This window comes from Periplaneta americana, chromosome 3, assembly GCF_040183065.1.
Source record: "Periplaneta americana isolate PAMFEO1 chromosome 3, P.americana_PAMFEO1_priV1, whole genome shotgun sequence".
Classification (NCBI taxonomy): domain Eukaryota; kingdom Metazoa; phylum Arthropoda; class Insecta; order Blattodea; family Blattidae; genus Periplaneta; species Periplaneta americana.
Window position 1 is genome coordinate 6299987 of NC_091119.1, and position 22322 is coordinate 6322308.

The 22322-nt window shown below is 36.7% G+C and overlaps 1 protein-coding gene across 2 annotated transcripts in view; it reads left to right on the top strand.

The window, feature by feature from the left end:
* LOC138695771 (uncharacterized) overlaps positions 1-22060 on the top strand; it is a 733436-nt gene extending 711376 nt beyond the window's left edge. For both annotated transcript variants that reach the window (XM_069819953.1, XM_069819952.1), the window contains 2 exons: positions 6497-7933; positions 11668-22060. In XM_069819953.1, coding sequence (XP_069676054.1) covers positions 6497-7933; positions 11668-11918 — 1688 coding nt within the window. In that variant the 3' untranslated portion in view covers positions 11919-22060. The remainder of the gene's footprint in view (positions 1-6496; positions 7934-11667) is intronic.
* The last annotated feature ends 262 nt before the right edge of the window (positions 22061-22322 follow it).

Here is a 22322-nt window from a genome sequence, read left to right on the forward strand (position 1 = left end):
TCGTATTCTGGTCACGAGACATAATCATATACTTTGTCTTTTCGGGATTTACTTCCAAACCTATCTCTTTACTTGATTCCAGTAAAATTCCCGTGTTTTCCCTAATCGTTTGTGGATGGTATATTCCTACTACAAGAAAGAAAGTAGATGCCAAATTTAGGAAATGGTGTAGTACCATTTTCTTAAAAAAATTATAAATAAAGCTCATGACTTGTCAGTATATTTTTTCTTTAATAAACTTCCTCGTATGTAATATTGCATTAAATTTTTTTTTAATATGTATATAGAAAACATATTTTGAAGAGAACTTTAGCATCTGAGACGTGTCTGCGGTTAAGGAAATGTAAATGCCCGCTTAGACTCTCAAATTTCTCGTTTTTATTGGTCGCAGACCCGGTTGCATAAACATTGATAATTGAAGTTAACTTTTGATCTAAGATAAGGATGAAAAAAGTTGTAGTTCTGTTTATGTTGTATAGCATTGATATGAGATTATGTGAACTAGTTTAGTGATGGTGTATGATCACAGAAATACATTACAACAGTGCGAATACGAGGGAAAATACCGGTTGTGTTTACAGAGATTGGTTTGCGATACACAGTTCAATTTAATTGTCTGTTTGATAACACGCATAGCAAAAAAACAGTAATAATTATTATGGAAGAATACAGGACGAAGAAGACAAAGCGTACAGCAAATTAAAAACAAAAAAAGAAAACGAGAGACTCGATTGAAATTGTTCTCAAACATAAATCAGACGAATTCAGACAATACAGAACCGGGTCCTTCGTCTAATCGTGGATGCACCCTGGTACATCCAATGACAACCTACACAAAGACTTGAACGTGCCTAGAGTTGAATCCACCCATGCGCAGCTCCTACATACGACTTCATCGCTCAATGGTTAACCATCAAAATGAACTGCTTAATACCATCCCAGAACAACTTCCACCGCCTCGCCAAATAAGAAGATTAAAAAGAAAAAGACACTCAGATCTGTTGTTTGAAGATTAACATTTTTGTTTTGTTTCACACATTGCCAGAGGACAGTCATAGGACTGCAACCTCCATACATGTTTCTTGTGTGCTTTTATAGCACAGTATTTTTAATTTTTAAGCACAATTGTATTGTACATAATTGTATAATAAAGTTTTCTTATGATTGGGGGGAAAAAAACATAAATCACAGACAATAAAGAAAAAAAAAACGGGAGACGTTGATTGAAATTGTTCTCAAACATAAATCACAGAGGTCCACACCTGTGGAGTAACGGTTAGCATGCCTAGCCGCGAAACCAGGTGGCCCGGGTTCGATTCCCGGTCGGGACAAATTATCTGGTTGAGGTTTTTTCCGGGGTTTTCCCTCAACCCAATATGAGCAAATGCTGGGTAACTTTCGGTGTTGGACCCCGGACTCATTTCACCGGCATTATCACCTTCATCTCATTCAGACGCTAAATAACCTGAGTTGTTGATAAAGCGTCGTAAAATAACCTACTAAAAAAAATAAAAAAAAATAAATCACAGACGTCGGCCTGGGTAGCGTAGTCTGTATAGCGCTAGCCTTCTGTGCTGGAGGTTGCGGGTTCGATCCTGGCCCAGGTCGATGGAATTTAAGTGTGTTTAAATGCGACAGGCTTATGTCAGTAGATTTACTGGCATGTGAAAGAACTCCTGCGGAGAAAATTTCAGCACATCGGCGACGTTGATATAGCCTCTGCAGTTGCGAGCATCGTTAAGTAAACCATAATTTAAAAAACAGATTTACAACTGGCCCTTTGAAATTTAGAAATCTTCTCACTATTCGTAAGCTGCCACACGGGACAAAGAGTACTTAACCATATAAATGTTTACAAGTTCAGTGAACCATTAATTTTGTTTTGACAATGAAACTCCTACAAGTACATAGCTGCAAATACATTTTGTGATTGGTGGAAATATACCTACTTTTAGAGAGGCAAGTGTTACAAAAAAGTAAAGAATGCTAATGAACTTGGTTTCATTTCGAATATAGGTGATGCTTCAGGAGAGCAATTGATCCTTTCAATGCAGCTAAAGTTACAATCGGAATAATAGATGTAGGTATTCCAAGCCTCTTAAACACATCTTTCATGAAGAGAGTAGCGGTACCTCTTGCTCCAACCAGAAGTCCGATTACTTCAAGCTCTTCTAGCTGGTACTTTTGGAGGTAATATGGAATGGTAGGATTGTAGATATTCTTTTTTTCCTTATCCACTTCTGCTGGCTGTTCCTCATTCGTTTCGAAACGCACAGTGGGATCAATTATGAATCCAGATCTTGTAGATTCCTTGAAAGCTATTATATCCATGCGCCGTGTACTGCCAGTGACGGAGAGACCATGTACTTCTTCAAAGGTGTTGTAATCGGCATCTTTAAGGGCAGTGGCTATAATTGGTCGTACTTGGTGGTGTCTAGCGTTTCGCAGATCTTCGCCGTGCGGACAGGATCCCAGGACGTGTGCAAGAGTGAAATGTCACTCTTGTTTTTTTTTTAATTTATGATAGGCTACCAAACTGATAAATCAACCGCCTTACAATGATACATAGTAATATTTTAATTGTAAACTTACAATATAAGGCATTAATAATACTAATATTGCACGGTACAAGGAATGCTGGAGATATACAGAAAATTATGGGAGACGGAAGATCATTATGGACGAAATGAAATGCGGATGATAATAATTGGAAATAAATAAACGTTGTAAAGCCTGCAGAAAAGCTGCAAAATATGATAATTATAATGATGAAAAAATGTTAAATAATAATGCGTAAGCACTAGTCGTAAAGATGATAAATTGATGATATTGTAAAATTTTATTTTTATTGTATGCGTAACTAATTTTACACAAAAATGTACTTAGATAATAGTTTGGTCCCCTCTCTAACAGCACTCATATTCCGACAAGTGTGTATATTATATAAGGAGTTCTATGACTGGAATTTTATTATGCAGTATACAGAACGACCACTGAGCTGTCTTGTAGGTTCATAAAACCGACGTTAGAATTCGCAATGTCAAGGGCGTGCTGTAGGTGATTGCACAACAATTGGACCCCAGAGTGGGCCGATTCCCACAAGGTCTCTCCGTAGCATGCAATTAGGGAATCCGGTTTTCTATATACTTATCTTCATATGCGTTTGTCCGCAATTCTGAGGAAGGAAATTTTCTCTTGAAATATCCCACTTGCTACTCGTTCGTAAGTAGTGGGCATGTTTGCCATTATGTTTGTGCTATTTTCTCGCTCATGTTGAATTTTGGCAATGAATAGCCTTTGTAGTTGAAAATGTCATTAAATTTTGTTATTTAACTAATTTATTTTATTTAACTAGCTAGCTAGTGAATACAAATTAAAATTATAAAACAAAAATGTTTCTAGCCACTACCGTAAGAGCCAGGCTCGTGTACGGTGTGGTCTTAGTCAATAATATAACATAAAATTTATTAAGACAGTTTATTAAATACAAACTTTATTCAAACCAATAAATAACAAACAAGAGCAAAAAAAAAAAGAAGGAAGAGAAAAAGAGAGAAAATACATATTTAATATAAATTGACAATCAGACAGAAGCCAGTGATATTCAATAAAAACATGAATATAGTCGACAGAAATAAAAGGTAAAAACTACATACATTTGTTAATATTATATATCCTGAATAATTTTATAATTTTATTATAAAGTCTTGGGCAGAAACTAGCACCATGTTTAAGAGCTGCACTTGTATGACATTTAGGCTCAATTAATGGGAAAGTAGACTTCTGTCTTCGAGTACGATATTCATGTCGAATAGATTTATGTTTTATTTGATTTCTGTGGTAGTAAGTGAATTATATTTATAAATTTATTCAATAGTTAATACTTTAAAATTTGTATAAATTAAATTTGTTGAGTAATCCATATTTTTGGTCAGACAAATTTTTATTAATCTTCCGTCTAATAAAATTAATGGATTAAGTACAGATGATGCTACTCCACCCCAATTTATTACACCATATTGTATTAATGATTGTACTAAAGCAAAACTTTTATTCTCAATGCCTCCTTAATGATAAAATTTTGAAGTATTATGAATTTATAAATTCCCATTCTTATCTTACTTGTACACATAAGATAAATTGTTTATCCCAACGTAAATGCTGATCTATAATAATTCTTAAATATTTGACTTGTGTGGAAGGTGTTAGATGTGGGCAATTACAATTTGTTAATTCATTACATGAAATATGTATTACTAAGTGATAATTATTCATAGGTGGAGGTAAACCTTTCGTTGTTAAAGAAAGTGGAATATAGGTAGTTTTGTTAGTATTTAAGGACAGGAGATTAGAGTCAAGCCAATTTTTCACTACGTTAATTCCATTGCTAACATTTAAATAAGTGTTATCCCAATTTTCCAATTAAATGTTAATACATTTTCGTCTGCAAAAGAAAATATATTACCACCACATTTCTTTATATTACAGTACTACTATTACTACTACTAATACGTTCATTTTACGATTGAAAATGCCTATTATAAAACATAAAACCGTAATTGTGCATAAGAGTAAAATACACTATCTACCAAAAAGTAGTTGGGCACTATTTTTGCCCCTTTAGAACCTCGTGGTACCACCTCTTGTTGCTATAACAGCAGCCACCCTGTCAGGCATGCTCTCCACTAGTTTGTGTAGGATATCCACTGGAATGCGTCGCCATTCCTCTTGCAACATGGCACTCAGTTGGACAGTGGAAGTTGGCCAAATTTCCCGAAACTTCAATCGCCGGTCCAATTCGTCCCAAAGGTGCTCAATGGGATTGAGATCAGGACTCCGTGCAGGCTAGTCCAACCGGTGAACATTACTGTCTGGATACCACTGCATAGTAGCCGCTGAAACATGCGGCCAACTTCCATTGTCCAACTGAGTGCCATGTTGCAAGAGGAATGGCGACGCATTCCAATGGATATCCCACACAAACTAGTGGAGAGCATGCCTGACAGGTTGGCTGCTGTTATAGTAACAAGAAGTGGTACCACGAGGTTCTAAAGGGGCAAAAAAAGTGCCCAATTACTTTTTGGTAGATAGTGTATAATGCTATTACAAACTAAAACAAATCGTCATAATTCGAAGAGATGCATTCTCTAATGAAGAATAGTGTTCAGAAAATAATTTTCTGTACCGTAGAAGAGGATAAAGTCGATCAAAATTTTGCAATTTTTTTTTTATCGTATTGAGGTTATGCAATGGAGCGAAGTTCCTCAGAAAATAGCATTTTGTCGTCATATCCTTCACTTATGAAGGCACATTACAAGAAGTGAATTACAATCTATCAAAGACTGATTTTTTTTATTTGACTTGTGACCGAAGTTACCTGCTTAATTAGGGTAAAGTCGATCACCATTGAATTTTTAGTTTAAGATCGATTTTTAAATATTGCGGAGTAAAGTCGATCACTGTTTTTTAAAAACAAATTAAGTGTATACACATATTTTGTTATAAGGGTTGTAGAAAACAATAATAATCTACAATATATACCTATAGGATTATATAGTGTATCTTTTGTTACTGTGATCATATAATTCGATACAATTAGGCCTATAGGTCTCCACTTGTACATGATTGCCAACTTATAAAACATAAAACACATTTTTAATACTTTACATATCAACAAACAAAGATTTAAGAATTCAATATTTACATTGAAATACCACCCTTCAATTATAGTCTAAAATGCAATTCAATATTGCTTAGGTTTATGTCAGATATTTTGAAATCTTCCCCTCCCCATGCCATTTTAGAAACAACGTTGTTCCCATCGTCAGGTACAGAGAGGTGTACAAAATACGTTCCTTTGGTAGAGCTTCTCTTACGCAAGAAATTCACCATAATTTCGTCTTCCTCTTTCCCCACTATCCCATCAATATAAACTATACTATGACATTTTTCTGTTTATAAGTGTTAGTTGGAGGTATTTCGGTGAACAATTTATTCTTCCTGCTGGTCCTATCTGTTTCGAGTATATCGATGGCATGATCGACTTAACCCCACAAAGGTACAAGTTTCCTTAAAATAAGTTTCAATACTTCCATTTACGAACTGCAAAACTATTATTTCAGGATACAATCTCAACGAAAAGTACTTACGTATACTTCCTATCTCCTTTCACTGCTGACGATAATTTAGAGTTTGTAAGACTTTGCGTTTAAGAGTAAAAGTTGAAAATAACAATTTACACCTCAACAGTAATTACACTGTGTTCCTATTGTTGGCATGCGCAGGCTTTTTGTTGTCCCTCTCGCTTACATTTGCAATGTCAGGCAGTTAAGTCAGAATAACAAAATTTTAACAAGTAACTGAGAGAATATGTCATTTTCAATACAAATAGCTAATTATCGATTTTACACCCACTGATTGACTTTACCCACTTCTACGGTAATAATTCCAAAAATTAAATTTGAATTTAATGAATATTGTAATGATTGTGTTGCAGGGGAGGGCTGCGTGGAGAAACCGTTGTCCACTCTGTGGAAGAACTACACGGGCAGCTCCAAGCCGGACGTGCAAATGAAGGTGACGGTGACGCAGGCGGGCCTCAAAGCCGTGACCAAGGAGCACGGGCTCACAGAGTACTGGAGTCACCGCATCACTTACTGCGCAGCCCCGGCGTCTTTCCCCCGCATCTTCTGCTGGGTCTACCGCCACGAAGGCCGCAAGTTGAAGCAGGAACTCAGGTGCCACGCCGTGCTGTGCTCCAAGGAGGCCGTGGCACGGCGCATGTCTTCGCAGCTGAAGGCCAAGCTCGCGCAGTCACTCTCGGAGTTCAAGAGAGACAAAGTCTGCCGGCAGAATGCTCGGCTGTCGCTCGCGAACTCTGTATACGACAATCCTTCTTTACCGCGGCGGAAAATCCTTCTGTCTACAGGCTCCCACAACTACAGACCTCCTCTTGAGAGGTCGAAATCGGCTCCGAAACTCATGGTGATCGAGGAGAGTCTAGAGGAAGGTGAGGAGGACTGCATGGACTACCCGAGAGATCACACAAATCGGCTAAGACAAGACGCCATGGTACTCAATAGGCTAGAAGAAGTCGGAGAAGAGAAGTATCAGGAGAGTGCGATGAAGCCAGAGGAGGTGTCTTCTCAGAGGCATCAGGAAAGCAGGAGTGTGTTAGAGGGGGGTAATAAGAGTCCGAAGCACCGTGCGAGATTACAAAGAGTCAATGCTATAGAGGAAGATGACAATGACAGTCCGATAGATCCCTTAAATAGTGCGACATCATCGGATGAAGTAGAGGAGGTAGATACTGTAGAGACATTTAGGTCAGGGATATTTAGGTTCAACAAATCTCCAGCCGAGTGTGAGACATTACCTTCAGAATCTTTTTCAGGAAGAGGTACTCGAAGTATGTTAAGGTTTCGAGGCTCAGGTCGAAACGACGTGAAGAGAAGGGTGGGCTGGAAGCTAGACGGTGAGAATGAAGACTGCGACGTAAGACCTGTTAACCACCACACTGAAAGACTCCTGGTAATTGGTTCCTGCAAAGAAGGTGACGTGAGGCGGCGCATCCATTCCTCATCCGAGGAGTCTGGTGGCAGTGAGGAGAGACAGAGGGTGGAGTGCGAGAGTGACGAGGGAGGATCGAACAGTTTGCAGAGTATCTCGAGTAGCGCGAGTTCGAGCTCCGATAACTCTTCGACTCGATGTCTCATTGACGCGCCTTCTTCTTGCCTCAAGCTCGCTAAACCTCTTGCGCCTTACGTCTACGAGGATGTGGACCTGCAAACGCCGGAGGACGAGGTGGAGGTCGACCTGCATCCCACTGGAGGGCCTCTGAAAAGAAGACATCCCGGCTCTGCCGAACTGGATCGCCTCTCTGCGCAACTGCGGAGGTCGGCAACGTTCCCTCCACCTGGATGTCCAAATGGAGGTGAGCATAGCTTCTCCTTATATCGCTTTTGTAAGAGAGTAGGAGGAAAATGTACTCGTAGTAGGCAAAAGGGGGGCACATTTTGATATAGGTATGTAAGAGTGTAAAAATGACGGAATTTGAAATTACATTTGAAATGAAACTGTTAATGTGCTCTTGTCGAAATCCTGTCTCAAATTGCGCACAGTACGCTATTTTCTCTGGAGAGATAGACAACTGAAAAGTTAGCTGCCCACAATAACGGTAGATATATTAGATATTTGATAGTCTCCCAACCAGAGTTTAATAATTCTGTTGCAAACTTGGTTCTGTGCCTCATACACAGATGTTTCCCCCCTAACATATACGTTCCGATTATTTTATTTCCGCTAAACTGGAGAATTCCCACGGCGTCTTTGAGCCGTGCCGTTACGTTTAGCACCAAATTTAAGTAAATACACAATCTCGCCAACATAAGAACACGACGTTGGTGTGTGGCGTCGTTGGAGGGAGAAATTTGTTTATTTTCTCTCTCTACCTCCTTCGTTCTGAACATTACTGAGAGATAGCACCACTGTTAGCTACAAGATATATTTGCGCAAATATATTGAAGTAGATTACGTGGCTTATTACGTGACTTAGGTGAGAGTCTCGGGACAAATCAGTTTTGCTATATTTCTTTTTTTATTAAATGTTAAGCACAGGAATGTCATTTCGTAATTTTATTTTAGAAACAAGCCAAACATATTATCTTTGCATCAAAAATGGCTGCTCCCTGGACCAAATTATCGTATTTTATAATTGTTTGAATGCAACAGAAGCCAGAAGTCTTGCACTTGACATATGCAGTGAATTATTTAAGAATATAGTCGCGAATTTTACTACCACCATTTCGATTGTGTTTTGTTTGGCACGGCTCGGTACGGCCCGGTGACTAGTGGCCAGCGAGTAACGTCGACTATCAACATTGCTCTGCCGTGGTTATTATCCAGTTGTCCCTTTATTTATTTTTCTTGTAAAGCTAATGGCTTTGCTCTTTGGAGAATTTATTTTCATTTTGTTGACCATTGCCCAATCGTTTATTCTATTGAGGTCATTCTGAAGAGTAGTATCTTCATGACTTTTTATTTCCCTATATACGATACAGTCATCCGCGAATAATCGAACCCTGGACAACATGTTAACTGGCAAATCTCGAAAAGAAAGCAAAACCGAGCAAAACTGTATTAAACTTTTTTGTTTGAAATATCTCAAAGAATAACCTCCTGATATTAATGACATTATTTACGGTTCATTCTATATCTAAGATCTATTTTTCGATGCGAGAGACGATGAAACTGTGATATTTCTATAAAAATCACTAGACTGATATTTTACAGCGTCTCATTATTTTTATTATTATTATTGTATCTCCAATGGGGGGTTAGCCCTATTTTACATATGTATGTTAGAGCTATAGTTTTACAAAAAAAAAAAAAAAAAAGATAAGCATAAAGAGAAATGGAAAAGAAAATTAAATTAGCTTACGCGATGTAAACAAAACATAAATAATCCGTAAATTGGGCTTAGGGATTGCAAAACAAACATCAAGCATCAATTTGAGACATACAAAAACATTAACAACACACATACGTAACACTTCTATAACACAAATATGCAGCTTTCCGTACTATACAGTACATCATAAATTAATACACAATGGTCACACAAACACAATCAAACTATAATTACGACATTGCGACATCAAGCATCCCATAACTATGACTCACATACATAACAAATCAAGCATCCGTTACAACACATACACTTCAACATAGTAACCACACTTTTAAAAGTTACAAATTTGGCTCCAAGAAGAATAAATAGGACGCTGTTACTAATTGCTATTCTTCTACAAGGTCTTAAATACATCTGTAATGAATATGTGAAACTCCTTTAATCAACATTGGTTCAGAAAAACTTTTGTTAATGGTGGTAAGAAATTATTGCTATTTAATACGAGAAGAATTCGTACCGGCACCGGGAATCGAACCCAGGGCCTCTCAGCTCTGCGCGCTGAACGCTCTCTCCAACTGAGCAATGCCGGGACACGAGGTGGGCGAGACCTCAAACAAATGAATATGTGATGTATTAACTGTTAGCAGTTGTCACAAACTGATGTTGAATATGGCCATATATGCGCTCCTACATATATGGCTTGTATCGTCTCAAATGCAGGTAGTAAGGCCGTAAAATAGCATTACGAGGGGGGGTTCGGCCGGCGCCGTAGATCGTGTTCCGGCATAGCTCAGTTGGAAAGAGCGCTCAGCGCGCAGAGCTGAGAGGCCCTGGGATCGATTCCCGGTGCCGGTACGAATTTTTCTCCTATTAAATAATAATAATACATATTGGCTACTTTATAGTAGTCGTGTAATATTCAATGAGATGGGCGAGACCTCATACAAATGAATATGTGAGGTGGTAAGAAAGTTGTATCGCACAAGCTAAGATGGGTTTCTAGCCGGTATCTCTTACGCTCTTGTAGCGGGCACTCAAATAACAGCTGGTCGACTGTTTGTGTGGGTGTTCACAGGAACATGAAGAGCCGTTTGGGTTGTCAATTTTGAAACGTTCGAAATATGAATTAAATTTTCCGTGTCCAGTCATAAATTGCGTGGATATGTATGATGGTTCATAATTCTTAATTATTTTTCCCTATCGTTTGTGTTATGAGAAAGTAAAACAGACTAAATAGGGCTCGATTGTATAAACCATTTAATCTTAGATCAGAGGTTAAATTGATCCTTGTTTCAGCTGAACTTGGAATTTTGTGTTGTATAAAGTCTAATCTGAGGTTAATTTGTCTCAAACTAAAGTCAACTTTGACTGAAGAAATTTCTCCGATTAAGTTAGATGATCCAAGTTCAGTTATTTCTTTTCTGTTTGAAATGTATGAGTGACAGATTGTGCAAATAAAATATCCATTATTATTAATATTAATAGATATGTTAGGTACATTTACATATATTTCTTTCAATTTCTTGCCTTAATACACAAACATTCTTATATTTTATAAGACTCTATCTGTTCAGCAGTATCAAATAACATAACCTATAGGCCTAATTATATTATGTTTATAACAACCATTAATCATTAATGGATATGATAGGTACATTCATAAATGTTCAATTAACTGTATTACTAAATGAAAATTGTCGTTTTATAAAGCTTTATTATGTTTAGCAGTATCAAACACCATAACATGATAACAACTTGGAGAACAGTCAACCTTCTTCTTATTGTCCGCCATTATTTACATTGCAAAAAAAAAAACCAGTGTCTCCAACAGAGTGTAATACGGAAAGTCACGAAAAAGTAGTTGTAAAGTCGTTAGATTTCTCATTATCAACAAAGAAAGATTAAATTTTGTCACTGTCGGGTGCTAAAAAGGTCGCTAAATCGCTATTTAGGCAATATAAAAGTTAAAAGAAATTGTTGTTGAAAAAGAGTTAAAATCGCTAGATTGGCAACACTGAACAAACCTGTATAACATGGTCCGCGCATCACGTAATTCACCTGTTTATGCGATGATGCCATATCCTTTTCACGTGAACTTAGATTGCATTTGAACCAAGGTAATTTGATCGCAGAAAAGTTTTATACAATAGAAAAAGTGTCTGAACTCGGTTTACTTTTCGATCTTCGATCAAAGTTGATCTTTAGTCAGGGAGTTTTATACAATTGGGCCTAAAAAGTTAACAACATTGTGTGCGCAGGGGAGGTGTCAGAGCTGGACTCGTTGTCGGAGGAGGACGACGCCATGGAGACGCCGGCGGAACGGGTTGAAGGAGCCGTCGAGGAAGAAGACAACGTCAGTGACGAGAGCGGCTACGCTGAGCTGATGGACGTGGGGCTGAAGGAGGCGGGGGAGGCCGTCATCTCCACCGAGAAAGACGTGCCCCATCACCAGCTGATGAAGACCATCCTCAGGGGCAACGGCCGCAGCTCCCAGTGCCTCCAGGTGTGACGTCACTTGATGCCTCTCTAGAGAGGTTGGTCCTAGTTGCATCAGTTCACATTTTGCCTTCCTTAGCAAAGCCACGTAAACTGTGACCTCGTTTACAACGTTTTAGTCACTGTGTTGATTCCTTTGTTTGCAGTAACAAACGGCCATCGTAGTTTTCAGCCAAAGATATCTTATACTTAGAACTGTTTGATAGCAGGACCTCATCAATAGTGCAGATTTTCGGGTACCTGTGCCCTCAAAATGGAAATGAATGTACGACTGTGGCCACTGTACATCTTCATACACTTCTTCCTTTGCAAATGTTCTTAATTATTGCAGAGTTTTGTTAGTAAGATTTTTATTATATTATCGTTCCTACATAAAAATTTTAAATATTTTTATGCTCGACAATGCCGAAATGTAGTAATTATACACCTGGTAGCAGTCCTTTAATGCATGTCATTAAAGTACACCTACTCATTAGAGTACAGGTGTTTTCAGCCAATGACAACTCAGCTTACAGGTGTTCAGCCAATGACAAGTCAGCTTTGTACCGTTATAAAACCGCAAGTATCGATTATTCTCGGATATGCAATCGAAAGAGAATTAGCGAAAAGTCACGGAGGCTGGAAATCCAATACTGTCGCAGAAGGTTATGTTCTGTTACTATAATAATTAGCGTTAATTGTAAATAATATTCAAATAAATTCAATTTGTCATCTCGTTTTTCAATGTCGAATTCAATAAACAAGGTTATATCAAGTTTAACGGGATTACATCAAGGTCAATGACATTATTGTTCCTCGGAAAAAATCAATACTTTCGCGTCTGCGCACATCTCACAATTCACGACCTAGAACAAGGTCACTTCCGATCTTGTCAGATGCAAATAAAATGTCTACATCTAAATAATTTCAAGTTAGAAATATGGTCGAGCATAAAAAGTCGTATGAAACTTGCCTATAATGATAATTAAGACGCTCGTATGAATATTATGAAACTCGCTTGCGCTCTTTCATAAACATCCATACTTGCGTCTTAATTACTATCATTAAAGGCTCGTTGCATAATGTACTATTATGCTCGACCATGCCGAAATGTAGTAATTACACACCTGGTAGTAGCCCTTTAATGGACCTGATTAAAGTACACCTATTCATTAAAATTCAGGTGTTCCACCAATCAGAAAATACCATTATAGCAATATGAGAGCGCAAGTATCGATTATTCTCGGATATGTAATCGAAAGGCAACTAGTTCTGTTATTATAATAATTAGCGTTAATTGTAAATAATATTCAAATAAATTCAATTTGTCATCTCGTTTTTCTATGTCTAATTCAATTTCAAGATTATATCAAAATTAATGTTTATTTTGCTCTCTAGATATATCAAGGTCAATGTCGACATTTGTTTCTCGAAAAAAATCAATACTTTCGCGTCTGCGCACATCTCACAATTTACGAGGTATTGGACAAGGTCAGTTCCGCTCCTCAGTCAGATAAGAATAACATGAAAACTTATGAATAATTTCAAGTTAGAAATATGGTCGAGCATGAAAAGTCGTATGCAACGAGGCTATAATGATAGTAATTAAGACGCTCGTATGAAAATTATGAAACTCGCTTGCGCTCGTTTCATAAACATACTCGCGTCTTAATTACTACCATTATAGGCTCGTTGCATAATGTGCTGTTATTTTATGGAAGCCATTAATAAACAACGTTTCTTCTTTTCCGCTACACGTTACGCGGATTGTTTTGTTGTTTCCTTGTTTTTAGAGAAACTTATTTCAGAGAAGTTCTATTTTATACAACAAAGTTTATACTTTGTCATAAAGTGGACACGGGCTTAATTTTGAGATAAATAAATACAGTTTCCATTACCAGCATTATGACAAAAGAAAATTAAACTGTTTTACTTAGAGATAATTTGTTAATAGATCTGAAGAAAGCCTTTAACAATCAGAGCTCGTGCTTGCTTTATAAATTGCAATGAATATCCTTCGTATTACTTGATATTACACGCACTACATTTTCTTTCCCGAGGACAGCAACAAGCAAACAAAATACACATTGTAGAGTGGCTACAGTGGCAGATATTGGTGATTCAGTTACTTCTAATGAAGGAAGAATTTGATTAAATATTCCAGCCCATAGTTTGAGGGAATTCTAGAAAGTTATGGCTTTGAGAAACAGTGTTAACGTTACAGTTTGTTAATGTGGCGAGATGACAGCAGTGAGACAAGAAAACAGAGAAGAAAATGCGACGAAAATGCTATGAAGATGAGTTCGTTGTGGAATTTGTGATGACTACAGGTAAGGAGCGAGTAATATTTGGGTAAAAATAACATGTGACTTTTATTAAGAGATAATTCTTTTAAGAAAAATAAGTCCTTGTAATTTTTTAATACTTGGTCAGTCGTAACTGTGTGACATGCCTACAACAGGCTGTGTTCTAATTACTCTAGTGATATTATTCCCAAACATTATTTCGCTCCTACTTAAAGATATACAATATTAAATATAAATACATATCGATTAGTAATCGTTTTCATAGCACTATCGATTATTTGTAACAGTATTGCGTAGTATTCTTGTCACTACAATTTCTGTACAGAAAATACTGGGAATGGAATCAAAATACAAGTTGTTACATATCTTGTTTTTAAGTGTTTTTTTTTTCTTTTGTTGTCAACCTTACAATCAGCTTACCTCATAGCATCACAGCCAAAGATTCACTTATTGTTTAGTCAAAGATAAAGAGTGTTTGTAACATCTACTTTACCTGCAGTGATTCCGTACTTAACTATCCTTGAAACTATCTGCTCCTTTGTCTCAGAATATCGTTTTAAAAATATTGGATACAAAATTCTTGGTTTCTCAAACTGTGGCTTTGGAAATGAACGATGTAACTAGAGGTTTAAATCTGAATGAGAACAAAGAAAAGTAGGTTCAGTGGTTTCCATGGTTTCCACGTCTTAAGTTGAAAGAATTTAAATATCGGGCAGACGTATCGAGAAGGGTAATGTGAAAATAAGTGACACAGTTTTATCATTTTGCTTATATTCATCTAATAGGGTTAATTCTTAATTGCATTCCCCGATCCATCTATTCTCATAAGCTACCACTTGTGTTGAATTGAGCATGCGCACAAATTGGGGCCATTTCACTGCGGCCATTTTTCCACTGAAAGAAGGTCAAAATTTAGTGAAATTTTGGAATTACCATACCATATTTTAGCGTCCAAAATTACTAATTTTATAAACTCTTTAAAATTACAAGTTATGAGGAAATATTGCTACATTCGACACCGATTTTAACATTTTAAATAACATGAAGTTAAAATTAGCATAATCTGAGGTATAGCAGCACTTACCATCCAATGTTTATCGCTTTTCGTAGTAAAACGAAAAATTTATCGTATTTACAGAGGGTCGTACTGAAAGTCATGAGGAACACATTGCTATAATTTCAATTTCAACAATGTGACAAAAACTAGATGATCATAATCTACAGACTTTACACTAAGTATTGATATATTGTGACGTCATTAACTTCTATCATGTCACCACAGGCAATGTTTGCAAAATGGTCGACAACAATGGTTCGTTTCGACAGCATGCTGTCATTAAATTCCTTGTTAAAGAAGAAAATCTGCTGCTGAAATTCACCTCAGACTTCAGCGTGCATACGGAGATGTGTGCATGGGCGCCAGCAGTGTTAGGAGATGGGAACACGAGCATCCAAGATGAGCCTCGTAGCGGTTGCCCTCGAAATGCCTCCACGGAACGCAACAAGGAAAGAGTTGATGAGTTTTGTGATGTATTTTGGTTGAATTTCTTGAACCTGGACAGGCCATAAATGCTGTCCGCTATATTCAGACAGTTTTGAATCTCCGTCGTGCATTGCGCGAGAAATGCCCTGGAAGAAGATCATCCTGCAACATGATAACGCGTGGCCTCACACTGATCGTGTCACCGTGAAGAAAATCAGAACATTTGGGTGGGAAATTCTTCCGCAACCTCCCTACAGTCCCGACTTGGCACCCTCCGATTGTCATCTTTTCGATTCTGTAAAGGAGCAGCTGCGAGGCCAACGCTACGAGACGCTGGAGGACATCCAAAAGCAATGTCTTCGGGAAGATGAAACGGCAAGGGAATTTTCAAACTTACAAAACGGCGGGGAAAATATGTGCAAAGAAATGGAGACTATGTTGAAAAGTGACAGAAAAGTCTGTAGATTAAGATGATGTACCTGGTTTGTCTAAAAAATAAAAATTGAGAATTATAACTTGCTCATGACTTTCAGTATGATCCTCATATCTGTGTGTCTTCGCCTGGGAATTTCTGCCCTTAATAATATAAAAGCTCTTTGCAATTTTAGTTGTATTATTGGATGGTAGAAATATTTAATCATCAGTCGGCCTGGTCGGTATAGTGCTGGCCTTCCGTGCCCGAGGTTGCGGGTTCGATCTCGGACCAGGTCGATGGCATTTAAGTGTGCTTAAATGTGACAGGCTCATGTCAGATTTACTGGCATGTAAAATAACTCCTGCGGGACAAAATTTCGGCATATCGGGGACGATGATATAACCTCGGCAGGTGCGAGCGTCGTTAAATAAACCATAATTCAAATTCTATCTAATGGCACAGACAATAATTTGTAATCCAATCATAGAGCCTCGGGTTCCAAGTCAGTTTGTTCTCTGTATAAATACACATGACATACATCAGAGAAATTCTTGAGTAATGAGGAATGTACTGACACATTTTGTAAGTTTCTTGATGTGTTTAAGCACCGTAATTTTTAGATATATGGAACGCTTTTTTTTTTTTTGGCCATTTCTCATAAATTTATAGAAATGATTTCACTTACTAGCCCCCGGCGTAGCTCTGTCGGCTAAGGCACTTGCCTACTGATCCGGAGTTGCGCTCGGGCGCGGGTTCGATACCCGCTTAGGCTGATTACCTGGTTGGGTTATTTCCGAGGTTTTCCCCAACCGTAAGGCAAATGTCAGGTAATCTATGGCGAATCCTCGGCCTCATCTCGCCAAATATATCATCTCTCTATCACCAATCTAATCGACGCTAAATAACCTCGTAGTTGATACAGCGTCGTTAAATAACCAAGTAAAAAAAATTCACTTACTGAATACGGAAATGCTTATATTTCGTGTAATCTTGAAATCTAAGTTTTTCCTTGTGTAAACTACAAACTGTGCCACATATCAGAAAGGTTAGACATTATACTAAGGCTGTATAGTTTTTTTTTTATTTTAAATAAGACGCAAGATTTTTTTTTCCGCATGATGTTTTCTCTAGTGAGAGAGAAATTTCTGTAAACACAATATCCGAAGCTTATGTTTAATTTAATTCATTACGACACAGTATACTTAATTACAAGCAAAATGTTTTAAATAATGAAACAATTTGAAGCAAAAAAATTAGTTTCAACCACAATATGTAAATATTCTCATTACAAAATCAAGTATTACCCTTTATTGTACGTCTGCTATAAACACAATTACTTGATTTGGTAAAAATTGGAGGAAAATATCATCTTTAACAGAATTTTTAATTAGTTCACTGATGTGGAAGTGCATGGATGTAGTTGAATATACGAAATCACTGCTTGATGGTCTTCATTGTCTTATTTAACGAAATTTTATGGAATAATAAATTGATGCTAGGACGATACATCAGGCTATGACTTTAATACAAAGCCCTCTAAGTCCCCTGAGACGTAGAAGATGAGTGTACCCGCGGAAGGCCAAGAGGCGGAGATATTTTCAACAAATTGTTTCAAGTTGTAGAGTATTTAAAAGTATGGCACAGTACGTATATTATCCTCTGTTGCAATGCTTTAATTCTTGTAATTTATTTGCATGAAAGGTGTATTTATTATTATAAATGCTTGAGTTTTCATATAGACTGTGTACTTTATAATTAAAATAAATGCTTTAAATTTTTGAAGTGATTACACATTTTCTCGAGACGTTTCCTTATTCGACATAACATCAGAAATTCCAAAACAGAATATTGAAACTTTGACTAGAGTTTGAAAATCCAGTCAAATAGGAAAGAACATAAAAATCGTATTAAAATTATATAGCAAAGATCTGTATTTACAGAATTTATAGTTCATATTGAACAACTGCCTTGCGATGTCGTGACAAAGTAATTTAATTATATGATTATTCAGATATCTATTATTCTTCGATATATCTGTGATATCGAGAAAAAGAATTAATTGAAGTCTATCGTTCCAAAGGAGCTAAGTGCCAGTTTTTCGAGTTTCATTTTATTAAATCTAAGGGACGTCCATCGATATGAGAATATCATGCTAAATGGTTCAAACATAGCTCAGCTGTGACTTATTCATGCGACTAAAGATATTGGAAACAACTCAGCATGCTCTTGATAGTGTGTTTTTCATTAAAATCTCAGAAACTTGTTTTTGGTACTGAGCTCCTTCGAAAAAACAGTACTTCCAATTAAATAAAATTTTAAATTAAATTTTGTTTTTTTCCCTGTTGGAGCATTAATATTAAATTAGATTTCGAGATATCTTCATGCAGGCTACAACAATCACTTTGATTTAATCAATTTCAGCCAGTCACTTTTTACAGAGAGAGTGTTGTAGCTCAATTGTGATTCATTCATGCGACTAAAGATGGTGTTGGAGGCACCTCAGCATACATTTTGATACTGTGTTTTTCACCACTATCTCAGAAACTAGTTTTTGGTGCTTAGTCCCTTCGAAAAGATAGTCTTCAGTTAAACAGAAACCTTAAATTAAATTTTGTTTTTCCTTCCTGGGGCATTAATATTAAATTACGAGTAGATTCGAGAGATCTTCATGCAGGCTACAACAATCACTTTGATTTAATCACATTTCAGCCAGCCTCTTTTTACAGAGAGAGTTTTTTTAGATGTTTTTATTAAAAGTACCAGGTCTCTTGGACCCTTGCCTACAGAGAGAGTGTTGTAGCTCAATTGTGATTCATTCATGCGACTAAAGATGGTGTTGGAGGCACCTCAGCATACATTTTGATACTGTGTTTTTCACCACTATCTCAGAAACTTGTTTTTGGTGCTTAGCCCCTTCGAAAAGATAGTCTTCAATTCAAGAAAACTTTAAATTAAATTTTGTTTTACCTTCCTGGGCATTAATATGAAATTAGATTCGAGAGATCTTATTGGAACTTTGTTCTTTGCATCGTGTCTTGTGATGCAACGGCCAAACGAGAGGAAGCACATTTTGTTACCTGCGTTAGCCTCAGGCTAACATCATACTGTAGCATCCTTTTTATGGCCCATTCCCGTACACTGAACTTATAGTACAAACTATTATCAAGTCTCAGCGTATTCTGTTAGTCAGCGTTCCTTTACAGTTTGTCTGTAACCAAGACTGCTTTTACTGATGCTTCATCGTCCATTTGTGTCGTACAAGTAAAAAGAATCTGAAATATTCGTAGTCTGTTTAAAACTTGCTTAATCATAAGCAATGCGTAAATAAGGGAAATGAAGACCACGTGTTGTAGATCCACTGAATTTTTGGTGTTAACTTCATTTTCAAGTGATAATAAATTGCAATAGGTTGTACAGTTATGTCCAGATTCAGAGAGATGAAATGCAACAACACAATCGACGGTTCTACCTATATTTATTTTGTTCCTTAACTGTGATTACTGATATCCTAGATTATATATATATAACAGATTGCTTATTCCTATGTTAAAATCGATAGCACTTTGAAGAGAACAACCGCCAGGATCGCCACCAGTCCGTCGTAAATGAACACAAGATAGCAGTACAGTCGCTAATGCAATTCAAATGGGAGTTATGACGTGACTCCTTATGTAATAACTAGATGGCAGCACAGTAAACCTGACAAAAATTGTTACCGTCAAAGCCTATAAGGCCGAGCAATGTGTGTATATACTATCTAGGCTGATATCAACAATAATATCTTTAGAATATCTTCACCTCTTCTGCGTTACATAATAAGAAACAAATTTCTGTAACGCATAAAATATTTGATTAATATATATATTTTTTTTGTTTGATCAACATTTTCTTGTTTTACTACTTCTTCTTTTCTCCATACTGTGATAAATCTGGCTAGATCTTGAAATATTGGATTACGGCACTTTTAAAGAGTGAATTATTGGTGGGGTTCATTTAAGCGTAATATTATCTTGCTTAACGGTGACTAGATAAGATTCAAAAGTAACAAATGAAATGTGCATAACATAATGTATTTGCAAAAGATTAATGTTCAATATAGATAGCAGAAGATACATTTTGATACTGCGTTTTTCATCACTATCTCAGAAACTTGTTTTTGGTTCTTAGCCCCTTCGAAAAGATAGGTCTTCAATTAAAGAAAACTTTAAATTAAATTTTGTTTTTCCGTCCTGGGGCATTAATATTAAATTATATTCGAGAGATCTTGTTGAAACTTTGTTCTTTGCATTGTGTCTTGTGATGCAAGAGCCACACTTAATTTTACTGGTTGCTGGATTTCTTCTTCTGGTAATGGAATACATTTACCGTTGAAAGCGTAACGATAATATTAATCCATTTTTACATCAACGAACAGAATGAATTGCTTTGAAACATCTGAGCATCACTCAACAAGGGGTGGGAACAACAGGTTGCTATGTAACGGATGCTTTCGCTATCCTGATGAAACGGGGCGATATAAATAGCTTTGATTGATCATTCAATTGTCCAGGTGTGGGAATTAACTGGGTCCGTCCGCCATTAAAATTGGAAACGATGTAATTGACTTCCCGTGAAATGCATTGTGCACTTGAATAAACACTCATAAAATGACACTCTGTCAAACATGTGCAAATTATTGCATTTTCCCTTACTACACATCTGGCTTTGTTTCAGAAGAGAATAGAGTTAGTTATGTTCCCTATTATTGCTTTATAATTTTAAAATCGCTAATGTTCATATTTTAAACATTGCAGTAAAAATTTTTTCTTAGTTATAAACATTTTTTGAATTCTGTTTCTGCTAATTTAATATAAAATTATGGGAGCTGCGGTTCTGGTTTCGAATCCTGTACAGGACATCAAGTTTTTTTTTTCGATTTTGAAAGTGGTATAATATAATGTTGCCTTAGTCGACCTCGGGTAGCGCAGTTGGTATAGCGCTGGGCTTCTGTGCTCGAGGTTGCGGGTTCGATCCCGGTCAAGATCGATGGCATTTAAGTGTGCGACAGGCTCATGTCAGTAGATTTACTGGCACGTAAAAGAACTCCTGCGGGACAAAATTCCGGTACATCGGCGACGCTGATATAACCTCTGCAGTTGCGAACGTCGTTAAATAAACCATAATTTTTTTAATGTTGCTTTAGGTCAATGAAATAATTCAGAAATGACTATAAGTCAAAGACCACTGGGGCTAGCGAGGCGAGGAACGTATTATATAAAAATAAAATTCAAGGATTTACAATTGATACATTACTAACCCTAATAAAATAAAATTTCAGAATATGTATGGTAAGACTTTCCTGTACCTCCTTTACATGTTTCGATCTATTTATGGGTCATCTTCAGAACTGGTCGTTGTTGGTCTTGGCGCCACTTGTTCTTTTTCCTGTTTTGTAATAATTCACGTTTCGTATTTCGCTCAAAATTGTAACGTAATCTATCATGTTTCAAGTACATCTTACTTCAATCAACAATTGGATGTGATGTAGCCTATTATGTAATTATTATATATGCATATTTTGAGAATAATTGTTCATTTCATCTCGTTTTCTATTAACTTCATACATCCTGCTAGCGGACTCCTAGTGTGAATCACTGGACACAACTGTACAGGTCTTGTCGCAACATACATGTATTTTTCTTTATAAATTGATGTAAAGATCCGAATAAAATGTTAAATAGATTACCACAAAATGCAAAATATGTAAGTATGTGTAAATCTTGCCAAGTTTTTTTTCCAACACGATTCTGAATAAGACACAATAAATATTAAACAAAGAGATTCATTCTATATGTATCTATTTCACTACTCACGTATGTATGCATTATATACATAGAATATATTGAGATTTGCAGTTTGCACATTGTAGATGATACATCATGATATTTATGTACTTTGAATGATTAAAAATGAAATAAAGGAAAAATGCGGGATATTGTAGTATGATTTCCTGTTTTTCTCTCCATTTTCTCCTTGCACTTGTGTTCCTTATTTTGTCAGCCAAGTAAAATAATATCGCTCACAAGCAAACGTTCTGATGGTGGCAGATAATAAAGTTACATTTTTTTCTTCCACCATGTTAATAATGTCAAAAGAAGTGCTTATAGAAACTTTGGCCACTCGACCGCAATTACGAGGCCGTCCAGAAAGTGATCTTCCCTGGGGCCGTTTATAGAATAAAGCACAATTGCATGG